Source organism: Mitosporidium daphniae (genome assembly GCF_000760515.2).
Source record: "Mitosporidium daphniae strain UGP3 chromosome Unknown contig-112, whole genome shotgun sequence".
In the NCBI taxonomy this organism is placed as follows: domain Eukaryota; kingdom Fungi; phylum Microsporidia; genus Mitosporidium; species Mitosporidium daphniae.
The window spans coordinates 1-15,539 of NW_013546719.1; the positions used below are offsets into that span (position 1 = coordinate 1).

General features: G+C 46.3%; 9 protein-coding genes across 9 annotated transcripts; 6 read left to right on the plus strand and 3 right to left on the minus strand.

The window, feature by feature from the left end:
- Positions 1-923, plus strand: DI09_112p10 (CypD-like protein; the record flags this gene model as incomplete). Its single annotated transcript, XM_013384049.1, has 1 exon — positions 1-923. A coding segment is annotated over one exon (923 nt), but the record flags the coding sequence as incomplete, so codon positions are not given.
- Positions 924-1,066: 143 nt separating this feature from the next.
- DI09_112p20 (elongator complex protein 3) lies at positions 1,067-2,782 on the minus strand (the record flags this gene model as incomplete). Its single annotated transcript, XM_013384050.1, has 1 exon — positions 1,067-2,782. The coding sequence occupies one exon, from the start codon at positions 2,780-2,782 to the stop codon at positions 1,067-1,069; it is 1,716 nt and encodes a 571-aa protein (XP_013239504.1).
- A 769-nt stretch (positions 2,783-3,551) lies between these two features.
- On the plus strand, positions 3,552-5,027 carry DI09_112p30 (uncharacterized protein; the record flags this gene model as incomplete). The annotated part of the gene is made up of 1 exon (XM_013384051.1): positions 3,552-5,027. One exon carries the CDS (start codon positions 3,552-3,554, stop codon positions 5,025-5,027), a length of 1,476 nt encoding a protein of 491 aa, XP_013239505.1.
- A 973-nt stretch (positions 5,028-6,000) lies between these two features.
- Positions 6,001-6,756, plus strand: DI09_112p40 (uncharacterized protein; the record flags this gene model as incomplete). The annotated part of the gene is made up of 1 exon (XM_013384052.1): positions 6,001-6,756. One exon carries the CDS (start codon positions 6,001-6,003, stop codon positions 6,754-6,756), a length of 756 nt encoding a protein of 251 aa, XP_013239506.1.
- A 1,076-nt stretch (positions 6,757-7,832) lies between these two features.
- DI09_112p50 (uncharacterized protein) lies at positions 7,833-8,364 on the plus strand (the record flags this gene model as incomplete). The annotated part of the gene is made up of 3 exons (XM_013384053.1): positions 7,833-7,851; positions 7,881-7,997; positions 8,024-8,364. 3 exons carry the CDS (start codon positions 7,833-7,835, stop codon positions 8,362-8,364), a joined length of 477 nt encoding a protein of 158 aa, XP_013239507.1.
- A 127-nt stretch (positions 8,365-8,491) lies between these two features.
- DI09_112p60 (GTP-binding protein Sar1) lies at positions 8,492-9,170 on the minus strand (the record flags this gene model as incomplete). The annotated part of the gene is made up of 3 exons (XM_013384054.1): positions 8,492-8,718; positions 8,763-8,891; positions 8,957-9,170. The coding sequence occupies 3 exons, from the start codon at positions 9,168-9,170 to the stop codon at positions 8,492-8,494; spliced, it is 570 nt and encodes a 189-aa protein (XP_013239508.1).
- Positions 9,171-9,292: 122 nt separating this feature from the next.
- On the plus strand, positions 9,293-10,814 carry DI09_112p70 (uncharacterized protein; the record flags this gene model as incomplete). Its single annotated transcript, XM_013384055.1, has 2 exons — positions 9,293-9,565; positions 9,639-10,814. The coding sequence occupies 2 exons, from the start codon at positions 9,293-9,295 to the stop codon at positions 10,812-10,814; spliced, it is 1,449 nt and encodes a 482-aa protein (XP_013239509.1).
- A 79-nt stretch (positions 10,815-10,893) lies between these two features.
- DI09_112p80 (serine/threonine-protein kinase ppk4) lies at positions 10,894-12,933 on the minus strand (the record flags this gene model as incomplete). The annotated part of the gene is made up of 1 exon (XM_013384056.1): positions 10,894-12,933. The coding sequence occupies one exon, from the start codon at positions 12,931-12,933 to the stop codon at positions 10,894-10,896; it is 2,040 nt and encodes a 679-aa protein (XP_013239510.1).
- Positions 12,934-14,727: 1,794 nt separating this feature from the next.
- Positions 14,728-15,475, plus strand: DI09_112p90 (ATP-binding domain-containing protein 4; the record flags this gene model as incomplete). Its single annotated transcript, XM_013384057.1, has 3 exons — positions 14,728-14,767; positions 14,790-15,061; positions 15,107-15,475. 3 exons carry the CDS (start codon positions 14,728-14,730, stop codon positions 15,473-15,475), a joined length of 681 nt encoding a protein of 226 aa, XP_013239511.1.
- Between the last annotated feature and the right edge of the window lie 64 nt (positions 15,476-15,539).

A 15,539-nucleotide genomic window follows, 5' to 3' on the forward strand; every position in this document is an offset into this window, starting at 1 on the left:
ATGACGAAGAAATACCATCTTCTGCCTCCGGTTTTTCTACCGCAGTACAATCTTCAAAAGGATCACATTCAACTCCATCATCTGCTAACAAAATGCCAATTGAAGATCTTATTGATTGTCTATCGCCTATTTCTGGCCGCCAATATTCATTAGCCGCCTATGATGGGTACAAAAAAAGGGTTTCCATTATCTTTAACCATGAAGATTGGGGACATTGTACGAGCTGGTTAGTCTCTCTTTCATCTTTACAAAGCAAAATTCCATTATTGCACAAGCCGGCCACTACCTTTTGCCCGCCAAAAAATCCAGCCACAAACATTATAATGATTGCTCATGGTACGGGAATAGCTCCTTTCCATTCGTTCTTGCAGTCTTTATGCAGCGATCATGAAAGGACCGTTTGGCTAATTTACGGGTGTAAAAACGAACAACATTTTCCCTTCAAGGAAGAAATTGACAAATTTCTCAACTTGGGAAGTTTAACGAAACTTTCAGTCGCCTATTCAAGACCAGAAACAGAGGAAGACATCACCTATCCCGCAAATAACAATGGCATCATCGCAAATAATATTTTTAAAGAAAAAAATTCGCATCACCAACACAATAGCAAAGAAGGATCCCATAATAGCGAGCCATCTTCGAAACACCACAAGGACCTTCCCTATATAAACGATGATCGACAAAGATATGTTCAGGAAATTATCTGGAAGGAGCGGCAAACCTTTTCTTCTCTCATGATTGGTGATGGGAAGAATCCTCAAACTTCAGTTTACATTTGCGGTGATCAATCAAAAATGGTTCCGGAGCTTCTTGACGCAATTGCCCGTTCAATGGATGCCGTAGGTCAGAGCGAATGCACGGGCAAGGATTTGGTAAACCAGTGGACTTCTTTGGGTAGGATCCTGCGTGAACTTTGGGTCTAACGAAACAGATGCTGTCGTTTTATTTGGTAAAATGGACTACTCTGGCTGTTACTTGGGAGGCTAGGGTTAGGGTTAGAACAAACAAGCCCAGGCATGCAAATAAAAAATTTACTAAAATAACCATCTCGACAAAGCTGAGCGGCTTAGTTGGCGTGGGAGCAAGTATCTATTGTCAAAGACTTAACCATATATGGTCCCTCCAGGTGGTATCCCAGTCGTCTATAATAGTCTCTTGTGCCGACACCCGAAATTACGGCGATTTTTGTGGAAAGATGCTCTTCTCTTGAAATGCGCTCAGCTTCTCGCATCAGCAATGTACCAAGGCCTTGATGTTGGAATTTGCGGGGATCTTTGACTGTCAGTGGAACCACTGAGCCATATACGTGCAACTCTCGGACCAGAGAAGTTGGTTCCGCTACTAGTTCTGGGCGATAAGTACCCTGAGCAGTGGGAAGTCGGAGCCGAAGTAGACCAACAAGTGTATCGGAAGCTACATCTTCATAAGAGAGAAAGGTCTCCCAACCGCCGCTGGCCACATAGTCTCTCCGCACAAGCTCAAGCTCGCTGTTTGAGCTCGTGGGAAGCTCTCCATGAACGTCCTTGATGCCCACTTCTCTAGTGCGCACGTCACGACACCGTAGCCCAAGATCGGCCATCCTTTGGAGAGCCAACTCCCTAAGATGGCCATGTTCCACGCCAGAAGTGACAAGTGGCATGGGTATGTCCCGTTGGATGCGATAAACTCGAGTCCAGGGTGGCGTAATTGCCAATATGCGGGCAACCAGGTCGATCAGCGTATCAGGCGAATAGGAACGATACTGCCCAGATTTCCAAAGCTCATATAGACCAGTGCCACGAATGACTAGTGTTGGATATATCTTCAGTCCGTCTGGCCGAAAGGATGGGTTTTGAAAAAACTCATGAAACTGGGCAATGTCTCTCTCATAGCCGACGTTCGGTAAATCTGGCATCATGTGCGAGACCACTTTGTAGCCTGCATCTTTTGCCATTTGGAAGGACTCGCATACGGACTGAACCGTATGACCACGGTTAGTGTCCCTGGCCACATCCTCATAAACACTCTGAACGCCAATCTCTAGACGTGTGCAGCCATAACGCAGCATTTGGGAAATGTGCACACGCAGGCAATAGTCTGGTCGCGTTTCGATGGTAATACCTACGCATTTAATGGCTGATCGTTCCGAAAGCTGGATGGCCTCATCCAGAGAAGTGCTTTGATTACCCGAAAGCGAATCATGGAGGCGAGAAATAAATGTCTCGCGGTATGCCTCTGGAAGTGCCATAAAAGTTCCACCCATCACGATGAACTCGACTTTCTCCACTGAATGTCCCAGCGCTGCCAACTGAGCACAGCGCTGGCGACTCTGCTCATAAGGATCGTATCGTGCACGAATAGCTCTCATTGATGTGGGTTCGTAACCTGTATAGCTTTGCGTTGAGTATTCAAAGTCAGAGTCTGGGCCTCCAGGGCAGTAAACGCAAATATTTCCGGTCATAGCAATATGCGGACAGCGATGTGGCTTGCACATAACCGCGACAACGGCCACACCAGAAGCCGTACGAACAGGTTTAGCACGCAATAAAGGCACAAGTGCCGATCTGTGCTCTTCTGGGATCGCTGCGATAATATCCACTAAGCGAGGCATTGATGCCAGCTTGAGAGTGTGAGAGACCGAGGCTTTCAACGCATTTAGATTAACAGACTCGCCCTTCGAAAGAGATCTAATCATAGACTGCACAATCTGATGGCATGCGCGTGTTTTCCCATCAATGGAACCTTCAGGCGATACGCGGAACTGTTCCGAGCGATGGACAGAAGCGATGGAGGGGCATCCCATTTCAATAAACTTAAAATTTATGTCAAAATTAAAAACACAACTAATTTGGTTTGAAAGAAAACATGCAAGTGTATGCTGAGCTTTTTGGCATTCCATTTGGGTTCCTCGGTGCATCTCAATACCATTTCGGTGCTTTGGCCCATTCTCGATAAAAAGGGCGAGAACTCTAGCTAGCTCCAAATCTGAGTAGCTTGTCGATGTTGCATTGAATCTCTAGTTTAGCGTTAATAAATTTTTGGATCTGATGCGATAAACTTTTTGATTTAATTCGGTTGAACAGCCTCTAACCCTAACCCTCCCATCAATTCTCTTCGGCTAAAAATATCAAGCATGCATTTAGAGACCTACTTGTTGCAAAACTAACATATGCCTTGAATTTCATGAATCAAAGAGGCCAATAATCTCAAAGGGAACGGGAGCAACATTTACTTGTAAAAAGTAATGACGAAAAGGTCAAAATTGGGACCAAGATTAAGGAAGTGCATGCATGCAAATTTAAATTATGTGATTTCCTCACTACCCTTTTGCATTAATACACTCTCCATTCTGGACTTCCAAGACCTATTGGCTAATCAGAAGTAACGATGGCATCAATGCAACATGGGGTTTTATACAAAACATGGCCTTTCGAAAGGGTCATAATTTCAACCCTAACTTGCCAAAGTTTTAAAATTACTAAATTTCAAATTTTACCCGGATTTTATACAAAGATCGTCGCTTTATCTTCTCTGGTCGAGAGCATTTTCATCCATCAAGCCCATATTTAATAATGTATCTTTTATTCGAATCTCCTGCGGGCTATGCGCTTTTCCAGTGCGATGAGTCCAAAGCGACTACTCCAGATGCCATTAATGCTCTTTTCAGCCAACCTTCGGCAAACAAGCATCCAATCTCTTTGAAGGCATTTTCCAAATTTGAGAGCACAGCCGATGCACTTTCTGAAGCATCGCAATTAATGGAAGGCTCTCTCCCAGAATCTCTCAAAAAGTTCCTCAAAAAGGAAGTAAAAAAATCCTCCTCTGTAACTCTTGGAGTTGCAGACACCAAACTAGGTAAAGCAATTGCAAAAAAACTGGAAATCTCGGTCTCCACTGACTCTGCCGTTGTTGGAGAGTGGACACGAGGTGCAAGGTCTCTGCTTCCGAAATTACTTTCAGATGAGTCTTCTTCGGCTCTGGGAACGATGGCCCTAGGTCTAGCCCACTCCCTCTCACGTTTCAAGCTCAAATTCTCTTCAGATCGCCTTGACTCGATGGTGGTGCAGGCAATCGCTCTTTTGGACGATCTTGATAAGGAACTCAATACATACACAATGCGAATGCGCGAGTGGTATGGCTGGCATTTTCCCGAGTTAACGACAGTGCTCACAGATTCGCTCGCCTATGCCAAGATGATTAAGGTCATGGGGCGACGAAATGGAGCCGCCACCGTTGATCTTAGCGCAATTTTACCAGAAGATCTGGAGGCTCGAATTAGAGTGCTTGCTGATCTTTCCATGGGTACAGAGCTGACAGATGACGATCTAGCGCATATCCAAAGTCTTGCGGATCAGGTCATTTCTCTGTCAGAATATCGCACAGAGCTTGCACAGTATCTCAGGGTACGGATGGAAGCCATTGCGCCAAACTTGACTGCCCTTTTGGGGGAGCTAGTTGGAGCACGCCTAATTGCACACTCAGGTACTCTAATATCATTGGCCAAGCAACCTGCATCTACCATTCAGCTTCTGGGCGCCGAAAAGGCGCTATTTAGAGCGCTTAAGAGTCGTTCTCCAACACCAAAATATGGCCTTCTCTTCCATACCTCTCTAGTGGGCCAGGCAGGCGCACGTATCAAGGGTAAGATCGCTAGAGTACTTGCCGCTAAGGCTGCTCTCTCTGTTCGCATTGATGCGCTTGCGCGTGATGATATGTCTGCACAAGAGCCCGCAATGCAAGAACCAGCGGACTCGACCTTTGGAACTTCCAGCCGTCTTTTTGTCGAAAAGCGGCTACGGACCCTTGAGCGTTCTACAACATTGCCCTCGTCTGCAAAAAAGTATACATTTATTAGTCCCGAAGAAAGTAATTCGACTTCGTCGTACTCTACCAAGGCTGATGTTGTTGTATCTTCAAAGAGGAAACTTGTTGAAGAGATCGAAGAAACCAAAGAGAAAAAAGAAGAAAACGAAAAGAAGGAGAAGAAAGAAAAAAAAGAGAAAAAAGCAAAGAAAAACAGAGGCTCTCCAGACACCGCCTCCAAATAAACGTGTAGCATACTGCCATTTTTATCTGATAGCAATCGATAGTTAGATTTTACACAGTCACTGGTGCTCCACATGGTGGAGCCAAAGTGTTTTTCAAAGCCGAAAGGGGCCTTTAAAAGGCCTCTCCTCATTCGCTTTGGGAGACACAGGAACACTGCGAATATCTCGTATGTATGATTTACGCAAAACTCAACACTCCATTGAGCGCTCCCAGCCTTGAGCTCCTGGCTGTTCAAGCTATGATTGGAAATTCAACACAGATCCTTCTGTTCTACCTAACGATCGGATCGCTTTTGATACCACCAAATGGCAGGCTTTACCTCCATGGAGTATCCCGTTCAAAAATTCCGAAATAATGCGTCTAAGCAAAAGGCGTGTTTACAACTTGATAAATAGGAGCGGATCGACGAAAATTTTTGCTTGTTAGTGTTTGGACAGGCCTCGAAATCTGCCCTGGCCCCTGTTTGTGGACCTGAGCTGGTTCCTTCACCAATTTAGCATATGAACCAGAATCTAAAGCAGGGTAAAAATAGATAGGGCTGATTGCATTCCATTGATATTGAAGGCTTTCAAAACGAAAGCATCGTGTGAGCAGTCGCTGCCATACTCGTATGCTGACACAGGTGCTCCAAATATAAGCCTCTTCGCAATTTAAGAGTCAAGAAATATCTCCCTTCAGGGAGAATCAAAGTTGGATTAGAGTTTCACAATCTGGAACTACCTATAGCTGCATGAGGACGCCTACTGGAGGTGCTTGTTGCTGCCATGTTTTCGAGCATATAGTAGCTACATTGTCAGGCAAAACTAGCACAAACCTTGTGGACTTGGTTATGAACAGGCTATGCTACGCTTCAACCATATCAGGGATGACGATATAATTTGTGCTAGCGTTGCCCTGCTAGAGTCGGTTGGGTTGCCATTGTAATGAAGACTCAAAAATCTTACCCACAAATTTTAATTTTTTAGCACTAGTATGGATGGACCTTTACTTTTATCTTCTGATCCATCGTCTGTAGAGTATTCGGATCCGCCTGTATCAAAACGGCATAAGCAATCCGAGCCAAAAACTAGTACTGCGTTCATAGAAGATGAATCAAATGAGGACGATGACACAGCAGGGCCATCGTCGTCAGAATCCGTTCCGTCGGATCTCTCATCTTCACCTTCCGATTCAGATGTCTCTAACCCTGATGTGTCCTCAGACCAGTTAGAAGATTCAGTAAATACGAAACCTTTAGAAGCTGGATGTTTGGACTTGCCGAACAAAGACAATCAAAACCTGGAATGTGCTGCTCAAATACCAAAGTCAAGCCGGATCGAAAAGTTTCAACCACCAAAGCAATATGCAAAGGAGGCGGACCCTCGAGATTGTAAATCAAAGATATTTGGAGGCGCTTCTCTAGTGACATTTGGGACACTTGCAGCCTCCGGTGCGTGCGCCTCTTCGTCCCCGTTTTCTTTCCTGGAAGATTCACAACAACCCCCTTCTTTTTTGGATAGCATTTCAAATGACACCGAAGATGACACTGTCACCAAAATTCGCGAATTCTGTACCGGTGAAGAAGACGAGGAAACGATTTTCACTGCCCGAGGAAAGCTTTTCTGGATGCCTGTCGGTTCAAAAAACGAAGCCTGGCGAGAACGCGGCGTTGGAACCGTCCGGCTCAACTCTTACCCCGACAAAAAAAAGGATCGCGGATATCGGCTCAGTATGAATGTTACCGTTTAGTTTTTATAGTTATGCGATGCGATGGATCGCTCCGTGTAATCTTAAACGTTCTGCTGGTACGGAACTTTCACCCGCAAATCGTCCAGGAAAGATTTGTACAATTTCTTGCTGCCGAGGAGGCCTCCTCTTGCCGTCTCTTTCTATTAAAGGTATCCTGCCTTCGATTTGTTTGTAGATGAAAAGCAGCCTGGAGGCAACTAACCTGTTCCATGCCATCGAGGACGCTCTCTCGCTCACCGAGTGATTTAATTAAATAGACCAAAACTAGGATGTTTAGTAATGTTGCAGTGCATGCATAGGAATTTGGAAATCAGATTTTTGGGGCTCGTTCAGTAAATTTAGTCCCGACCCGGGCATCCATTCAAGCTATGATATGCTTGTTGGTTTACACGATCGGGAAAGTAGCTAATGTTGATTCTAACGTGCTGGCCATGCATCCCAATTCTAAAACAAATACGTAAAGATATCAGTTCCGTTTGTTTTGAGAGATGGCCTTTTTATTGCATTTAACGATTTCATGCCATTGTGCAAACCCTTGGTCCCGAAGTAAGTATGGCATTTTGGGCAGGGTTTGGGAATCGCACATCTTGAAGCATCAGCTTTCAGAGAGATAGCGAATGTTTATCCTCCAACACAGGGTGCACCGGAATTTTAGGAAAATCAAAAGGCTCCATCAACTCCAAGCCTGTTGAATAGATGGGCCCCAATTTTTCGCCAAGGCAGCGGCCCTCTCTTTTGTGCTTATGTATCAAGTAAAAATCGCGTTTTCTTTGCTTGAAAGATCGATCGAGTACCCCTAACAACGAAGTAAATCAGATTTGAGCCGATTTTCCGATCAAGGAATCAGCAGCATTGATTGAAAGCACAAGCAAGTTAAATCGACTGATTTCTGAGCGCACACATGTTCACTTGAAAATAGTGACATTTGTCGTTTCGACTGTGGCCAAACCGATCGCCGCCATTTGCAACGGACCCCGGCCTTAGCCCGGCTTAATTAGAGCCAGTGTGGTTGCAAATCCAATGTTCCTAAATGTGAGTTTGGTACCGCTTTTGAAGTTGCAATTTATAAACTTTTCATGTCACAACTGTCAACTGGTTAGCTTGGCCATTGTTTACTTTACCAGAAGCAATTGACAAGCTAGTTAAGGCGGCCGCACAGGCTAGAATGAACTCATACTCGCCATACAGCAGCTTTTCTGTTGGAGCGGCATTGCTGACCGAAAATGACGAAATGTTCACTGGTATTGTATGCCGCTTTTAATCCAAGGTGCAAATGTCGAGAATGCGTCCTACCCTTGTGGAATATGCGCTGAAAAGGTGGCCTACGCCAAAGCCATCACGGCAACACCCACTCGCCCATCCATCAAGGCAATTGCTGTCGTCGCGTATGTGCATCCTTTTTTTTCAAATAGGAAACCGCTTGGCCCGTCCCAGTTTGTGACACCATGTGGAAACTGCAGGCAGTTCATGTCTGAATTTGGAAAGGAGACTGTAGTCATCTGTGCGACAGATCCTTCGCCCGCCCCTGGAGCCGTCACCATTGCCGGAACATTCACGCTTGCCACGCTTTTGCCGCACTCGTTTTCTGCTGATGACCTCAGCCAATAAATGATATTTTAGTGCACACTGACCACGCACGCCACAAGCACCGGAAATTAAAAGTCAGCAGGCGCAAGTACAAGGAAATTGCGTGACCAGCGAGGCTGATCCAGTAAGCTTGACCCTCGTTTATTGATTACTTCATGTTTTGTGCAAGCCAGCGGAAGCCTTCACCATAACCAAAGCGTTGTACCACGGAACACATGAAAAGTTCCAGCGGGCGCACATCTTTTCGCACGGTACGCTCCTTTCCCGTGGTTGTGCCCTTCAAGTTCAGATATGTCAAAAGAGTTTCCTCTGAAACGGCACTTGGAATATCGATCTTGTTCCCCAGCACGAGAAAAGGCACATCACGAAGCTCCTCTAGCGCGAGCAGACTCTGGGAAGGAGAGCAAGAAAAAACTCACCTAAACCTAAGAAAAGATATCTAACCTGCAGTTCTTTACGACAATCGTCGAAGCGACTCATTTCAGAGGAATCGACCATGAAGACGATTCCAGACACTTCGGGGAAGTAGTCGCGCCAGTAGCGTCGGGCTAAGTTATGATGACAAGAATATACCTTGAGAGTGGCCACCGAGATCATATGCTTTGAAACAGACATTGTTCACGTAAAGCTCCTCCGATGCTAGAGGGTAAAAATGGGGGCTTACTGGGATGAAGGGTCGGATTGAGCACTGCAAGCCGCGAGTTCTTCAGCATGTGTAGCAATGTTGTCTTTCCAGCATTGTCAAGGCCGAGGAAGAGCACCTTTGCATTGCGCGGAAACAGCCCAAAGTATGAAAGAAAGTCCCAGAACATATCGGTTATGGCCATGATGATTACTGATTAAAAAATTGAATAAATTCGAGAATTTACAAACTTTTGGGTTCCGCAATTGAAATTTACATTTGGAATAATACTAGTTGACGGTAGGAACTAGTACAATTTAATTTGCAATGCCAGCAACATCGACAACACATGCTGCATCCATGACGCGCAGTGCCCCGGCCACAGATGGTCAAGGCGGCCGGCAGGCGGCAAGCCGGGGTCGTGGCAGGGGCCGTCCGCGCCCCAAGCAGGATGGTAGCCTTGAGAAAGGCACCACTTCAAACGAGAACAGTGAGAATGGCCACCAACTCACTCACAGTAGCGCTAACGCGCCAGAAATTCCGAACGACTGGAAGGAAGGTCTTGTAGCTCCAGAACGGGATCCCCGAATCCAAACAGAGGTACATTTGGGCTCTCACTTTCAAGGATGTATTGCTCGCAGAACCGATGGACTTTGAGTCGTTTGGCCTCAAGCTGGGATTGCTCAAAGGGCTCTTCGAGCTGGGCTATGAGAGCCCGTCGCCAATTCAGGCAGTCTCACTGCCAGCGACGCTTTCTGGCCGAAATGTGCTGGCGCGCGCAAAAAACGGCACAGGAAAAACCGCATCCTTTCTGATCCCGGTGTTGCAAACCGTCAACCCGCGCCAGTGTGCAATTCAGGCGCTAATTTTGGTGCCGACGCGCGAGCTCGCTTTGCAAACTTCATCTTTATGCCGGAAAATGGCAGCACACCTGACCGGTATCGAGACGATGGTATCTACGGGCGGTACCATCCTCAAAGAGGACATTGTGCGTCTTGCATCGCCGATCCACATCATCGTAGCAACACCGGGACGCATCCTAGATCTTGCCAGGCGCGAGATAGCTGTTTTGACCGCCTTGCGTATCCTTGTCTTGGATGAGGCGGATAAACTGCTTGCGCCAGAATTCGAGGGCATCATTTCAGACCTGCTATCGCTCGCGGGATGTGGCCCACAAATTTTGCTCTTTTCAGCTACCTTTCCACGTTCTGTAGAGCACTGGGCCTCTCGGCATATGACACCACAGAAGATCACAGCTGCTAAGGCCAATCCGAACGGCGGCCCTGTAATAATCAGCGACCCCACAGTAGCTCCCGTCCTCATCAACTTGATGGACGAACTGACATTGCGGGGCGTGACCCAGTTTTATGCATATGTCGAAGAGCGCCAAAAAGTCCATTGCCTCAATACACTGTTTTCAAAGCTGGCCATCAACCAGTCGATTATCTTTTGTTCTTCCGCCCCGCGAGTCGAATTACTGGCGAGGAAAATCACCACCGAACTTGGAGTCTCGGCCTTTTTCCTCCACTCGCGCATGCCCCAAGAGCATCGGAATCAAATTTTCCACGATTTCCGCTCAGGCTCTGCTCGTAACCTCGTCACCACGGACCTGTTGACAAGAGGCATTGACGTGGCCACTGTCAACGTCGTGGTTAACTTTGACTTCCCCAAAAACGCAGAGACTTACCTGCACCGCATCGGGCGTTCAGGACGTTTTGGTCATCGTGGGATCGCCATCAGCCTGGTCACATATGAAGACCGCCATCGCCTGTTTGAAATTGAGGCTGCTCTTGGCACAGAGATCCAGCCGATGCCTGCCACTGTGGACCGCGCGCTTTATGCTCAATAAACACTCGCCAAAGCGCTTGGGCCGTTGCTTGTGTGTTTGCGCCTATTGTCGGTAAATTGGCTCGTTTATTATTTACAAGTTATGGCGAACCAAGCCAGGGCAAGTAGTATGCACGCAAGCTACGCTCGCGAGGTCTGTCCAATAGTCCTGAGCGGAAGAATTCACTCCAGCACATCATCACCAGGAAAGGGAAGCGAACGGCCCAATAGCTGTAAAAGTCTTCTGGAGGTGCGCCAAGCTCTGCCTTTTGTGACACATCAAGCTCCATGAAATGGCTTCGGCGATTTCGGATCGCGCGAAGCAAATCAGCGATTCGCGATCCATTATATCTGCGCCGCCGGTCTTCAAGGATTGATTTTCGCACTGCCGGAGAGAGCGGTTGTAGCCAGTCTTGCGCGAACGGTTTTACCATCGTATCCATGCGTAAAGATGTAGCTGCCGGCGCTCCACCAGTACCATAATCTTTGATCGACTGGCGCCAGGCAGCTGCCAATGAACGAGCAAGAGCTTCTCGTGTGGATCTGGAATCCTCCGTATCGTCCGCAGAAAGGCAGTCGGAAATGTCACAAAGAAAGTCTAGTTTCTGTGCAGCTGTCCAAAAAAACGGATGCCCCAACACTTGTGCCATTGTTGGACGGCTTCGTGGATCTTTCTGCAGCATTCTCCTGATGATGTCTGCTGCTTCAGTTGTGGAAAAGAAAAAAGGTCTTTGCGAAGTGTCCAATGACCCAAGATCATGTACACCTTGTAGAATCGAGGCCTCAACAAGAGCAGGAGCCAAATGCCTGAACGGGCCCTCAAGACAGACCCGACTCGAACAAGGAGAAGCATCGCCTGCAGCAACGGAATCATCGTTAGCCATTTGGTCTTCACTGTCAGTGCTAATGCTTTCCTCATACTGGACCTGATGATCTGAAAGCTCGGCAGCATCATCAAAACTGGCCGGATCGGTTTGATGGTCGTCTAAAACGGACCCAGCATCGTGGGAAACGATACCCCCCATTGCAAATGGATGCATGCCGCCTGTCAGGATGTAAAATAGTACAAGGCCCGCCGAAAAAACGTCCGATGCAAAGGCGGAGGCACTTTTGATTGCCTTGTCGTCCCCATGTCCAAGTAAAATCAGCTCTGGAGCTCTCCACCCAGAAGTTCCGCAGATGGTTCGCATTGCATGTGTGCTGGAAAAGCCTTCTGGTGCCAAGATTTTCCCGATCCCAAAGTCGGCAAGCAGTAGCTTGTCTCCGGCAGGCGGCAGAAGCACATTGGAAGGCTTTATGTCGCGATGCACAATCCGCAACATTGTGTGCAGATGTTCAATGCCCTGAAACAGTCCCCGTACCATTCCCAGTGTGATGGCTGGAAATTTAGATCCCATCAATGAAACGGCGTTGGGGCTATCTTGGAACAAGTCCAGTAGCGAGCAAGCGCACAGCTCCAATGCAATGTACATGAACGAATCGCGCACTTCATGGTAAAAGTAGCGGATCACGTTTGGGTGGTGATCGGATGATTGTAGGATGTTGATTTCGTTCTCGATCAGCCGCATTTCTGGGCGGTTTCCTGGCGGTAGTACTATGCGCTTGACGGCCACTGTCCGCTCGCAAATTACGCCTCGGAAAACGGCGGTGCCTTGTGAACCATACCCCAGCACCTCGTCTGTAAAGATGACCAGCTGCGACTGCACAAAAGGCTGAGAAGCCCTGGTCTTTTTGGAGCGCCTTCGCACAAAAAAATAGATGAAACCCAGAAAAAAGAGCAGCATGTAAACAATGATGGTCAGCAGGATGCCTGCGATGCTCTTTTGGGCCGCAACAAGCCCCAGCAGCTGGCGAAGTTGCAGCGGCTGGGCAGTGGAAACCATCTGGCCATAAATGGCAAGCTGATTGTTGCCGTCATTCCGATCGGAAAGCGGGACAAGAGCATCAGCGGTCTGGTCGCCAAGCAGCAGGGTGGAAAGATTTTCACATCTTCTGACGATGCAGAAAGAGGAGGAGCCAGCCAATGGCTCAATACATTCATAGCAAAACTCGAGATTTTTAAAATTCACGTCAATTGAAATCATTCGAAAAGGCAACATGCCATGTTTGATGATGTGTGCAGCGCGCGCACTTTCATTCATACACCTCGGCAGCTGTAAAATTAAAGTTGAAATCGAAATTTTGTTCAATTGCACAACATTTCGGCCGGCTTTCGTTGTTCACGCAGCCCTAACCCGCGGCCCTCCATGGTCAAATAAAGGCATGATTTTGGATCAAACCATGTCACTGACTGCAAGACACAGAGTATTTCATATATGACCGTCTGTCTTGAGGCTTGATGCTTCTCGCCCCCGTTTATTATGTGGTTCTTTTCTCTTTTGAGTGCAAAGTTGATTGCTGACACGCCTTGCACGTGTGTGTGTGTGTGTGTGTGCATCCTTCCCATTTGGCTTCAATGCACACCTAAAAAACCGGCTTCTCTTCTGTTGTTTTAGAAAGAAAAATTCAAGGCTCCCATATGCAAATGTGCCTCCCATCATCAAAGTAAAAATTTGCAAGCTTCACCTGAATTAAACACAGCCATTCAAACCAACTATTCCCGCATCCCTAAACGTTCTCTAAATGCGTAATATTATTTATTGTTTTTAAAAGTCCGTCAAATTACCAGTATTCCCATAATTTCTTTCCCAATCAAAGCTTGCCTTTATTATTTTGTTGAGAGTCTAGTTTTTTTCTAAGAATGCAGTAAAATATGAATTGAAAGATAGAGCCATAGACCATAAAGTTGGTGTTTGCCAAGGAAAGCAAGTACGAAAACATAACGCCACAGCCAAAGTACCAATACGCTCTTGTATTATCATCTTTCAAAAATTTTAAGCTAGGTAGAAAATCTAAAAATTTAGGGAAGAACACCAAGAAAATAAAAATTGTGTTGTGGCCAAAATGGATGAGATACATGGACGGGCGGGTTATGATCAAAATTTCAGAAAGCACCTCGAATTTTTTTAGGTAAACCAGATAATGAATTCCGGGTTCATCTCTGATGATAAATCGGCTAAGATACAAAGATGCACAGAACGTGATTGCATATGCAACATATATCATCCAACCACTGTTAAACAGCCTTAAAATCGTGTATATAGGGGCGATACACTCGAAAAACAGAAAAATCGGATAAAAGAACAACTCCCATGCTTCAAACCGGATTTTGCTTGGCTCCGTATCATCATCTTTGAAACCTTTAGCAGCGTCATAATAAGGGCTTTGTTTTGTCAACTCAAGTCTGCCGTTCTCAAAGGAGGTATCCACGTTTGAATCAAAATTTAAATCGTTTGTGGCACCGTGAGCAAATGCTAAGAATGCAAAAATCAGTGTTAAAACGAAAAACTTGGACATGATAAAACAGGCATCAAGAACTCTTTCCTCTTTATTGATACAGGACTCCGGCCCATTTGAACGATGCCCGACCAATGATGAATTGGTAAATTCAAAATTATTTTTTAATGTAAATTCACAGCTCAAATACCAGCCCGCCCCAACTCAAGGTTGCTAGGTGCCTTCCCCGCCAATTTTTTTAACTCGTACCGAATCAGCCGGCCTCTTTTGATGGATTCAAAATCTTCATGGAGATTTTAATTCTATCCAGTTGGCCTATCCATAAATTTTCGTGTTTTGCATGAAAAAGCACACGGTTTGATACCAAAATAGGTTCCCTTCATCTCTGCAAAAACTATATCTAACTGATCAAGGATTAAGTATGAAATAGGCGGCCAATTATTGGCAATAATTTGTTGGTTAAGGATATCAAATTTATATCGGCATCACATGTGCATGTTTGTGTTACCACGCGATTTTGTCATCGCCAGTTAGGCGAGGATAGGAAGCTAGGGTTAGGGTTGGGTGCGTTTAATTTGCAGCCCCCAACCTTTCCTTGAATGAAATTTGTCGCCCTCATAAGGTACCCGTTTCACGCAGGTAATTTGCAGTGGAGGAAAAGACTCGATTTTCACAATTTTCAAATGCATTCAAGAAGGGCATGTGCTTGTTGCTGTTGCAAATCTGGAGCCCCCAGCAGATCAAGAAGAGCTTGATAGCTACATGTACCAGTCTGTTGGGCATCGAGCAGTGCCATACATAGCTGAAGCCCTATCAGTTCCACTGATGCGCGAAAAAATTACAGGCACTGCCATCAAGACATCGCTTCATTACGACGATAAGGAATATAACCCCATGGATGAGGTTGAGGATCTAACCAAGCTTTTGGCCCGCGTTAAAGAGGTTGGGTGATTTTTTTATGCCAAGTCGTATCCAGAGGTTGAGGCCGTATCTGCTGGCGCAATTTTTTCGAAATACCAAAAAGACCGCGTTGAGTCCGTTGCGATCAGGTTGAACTTGCATGTTTTGGCGCCGCTTTGGGAAAAGGACCAATATTTCCTCGTGAAGGAAATGATTGCCTGTGAGATGGAAGTCATCATCATAAAGGTGGCATCACTTGGGCTCGGCAAAGAGCATGTGGGGATTCCGCTAGGCCGAATGGTCGACCATCTTGAGAGCCTTTCTGCCAAATTTGGCTTTGCGGTCAATTTTGCTGGCGAAGGTGGCGAGTACGAGTCTCTTGTTCTTGATTGCCCGCTTTTCTCATCTCGGCTTGAAATGTACGTAAACGTTCGTGTGGTTGTTTAAATTTGGCCGAAATCCGCTGCCCATACACACGCCTAACCCCGCCATATTATGTCTACAATCTGCC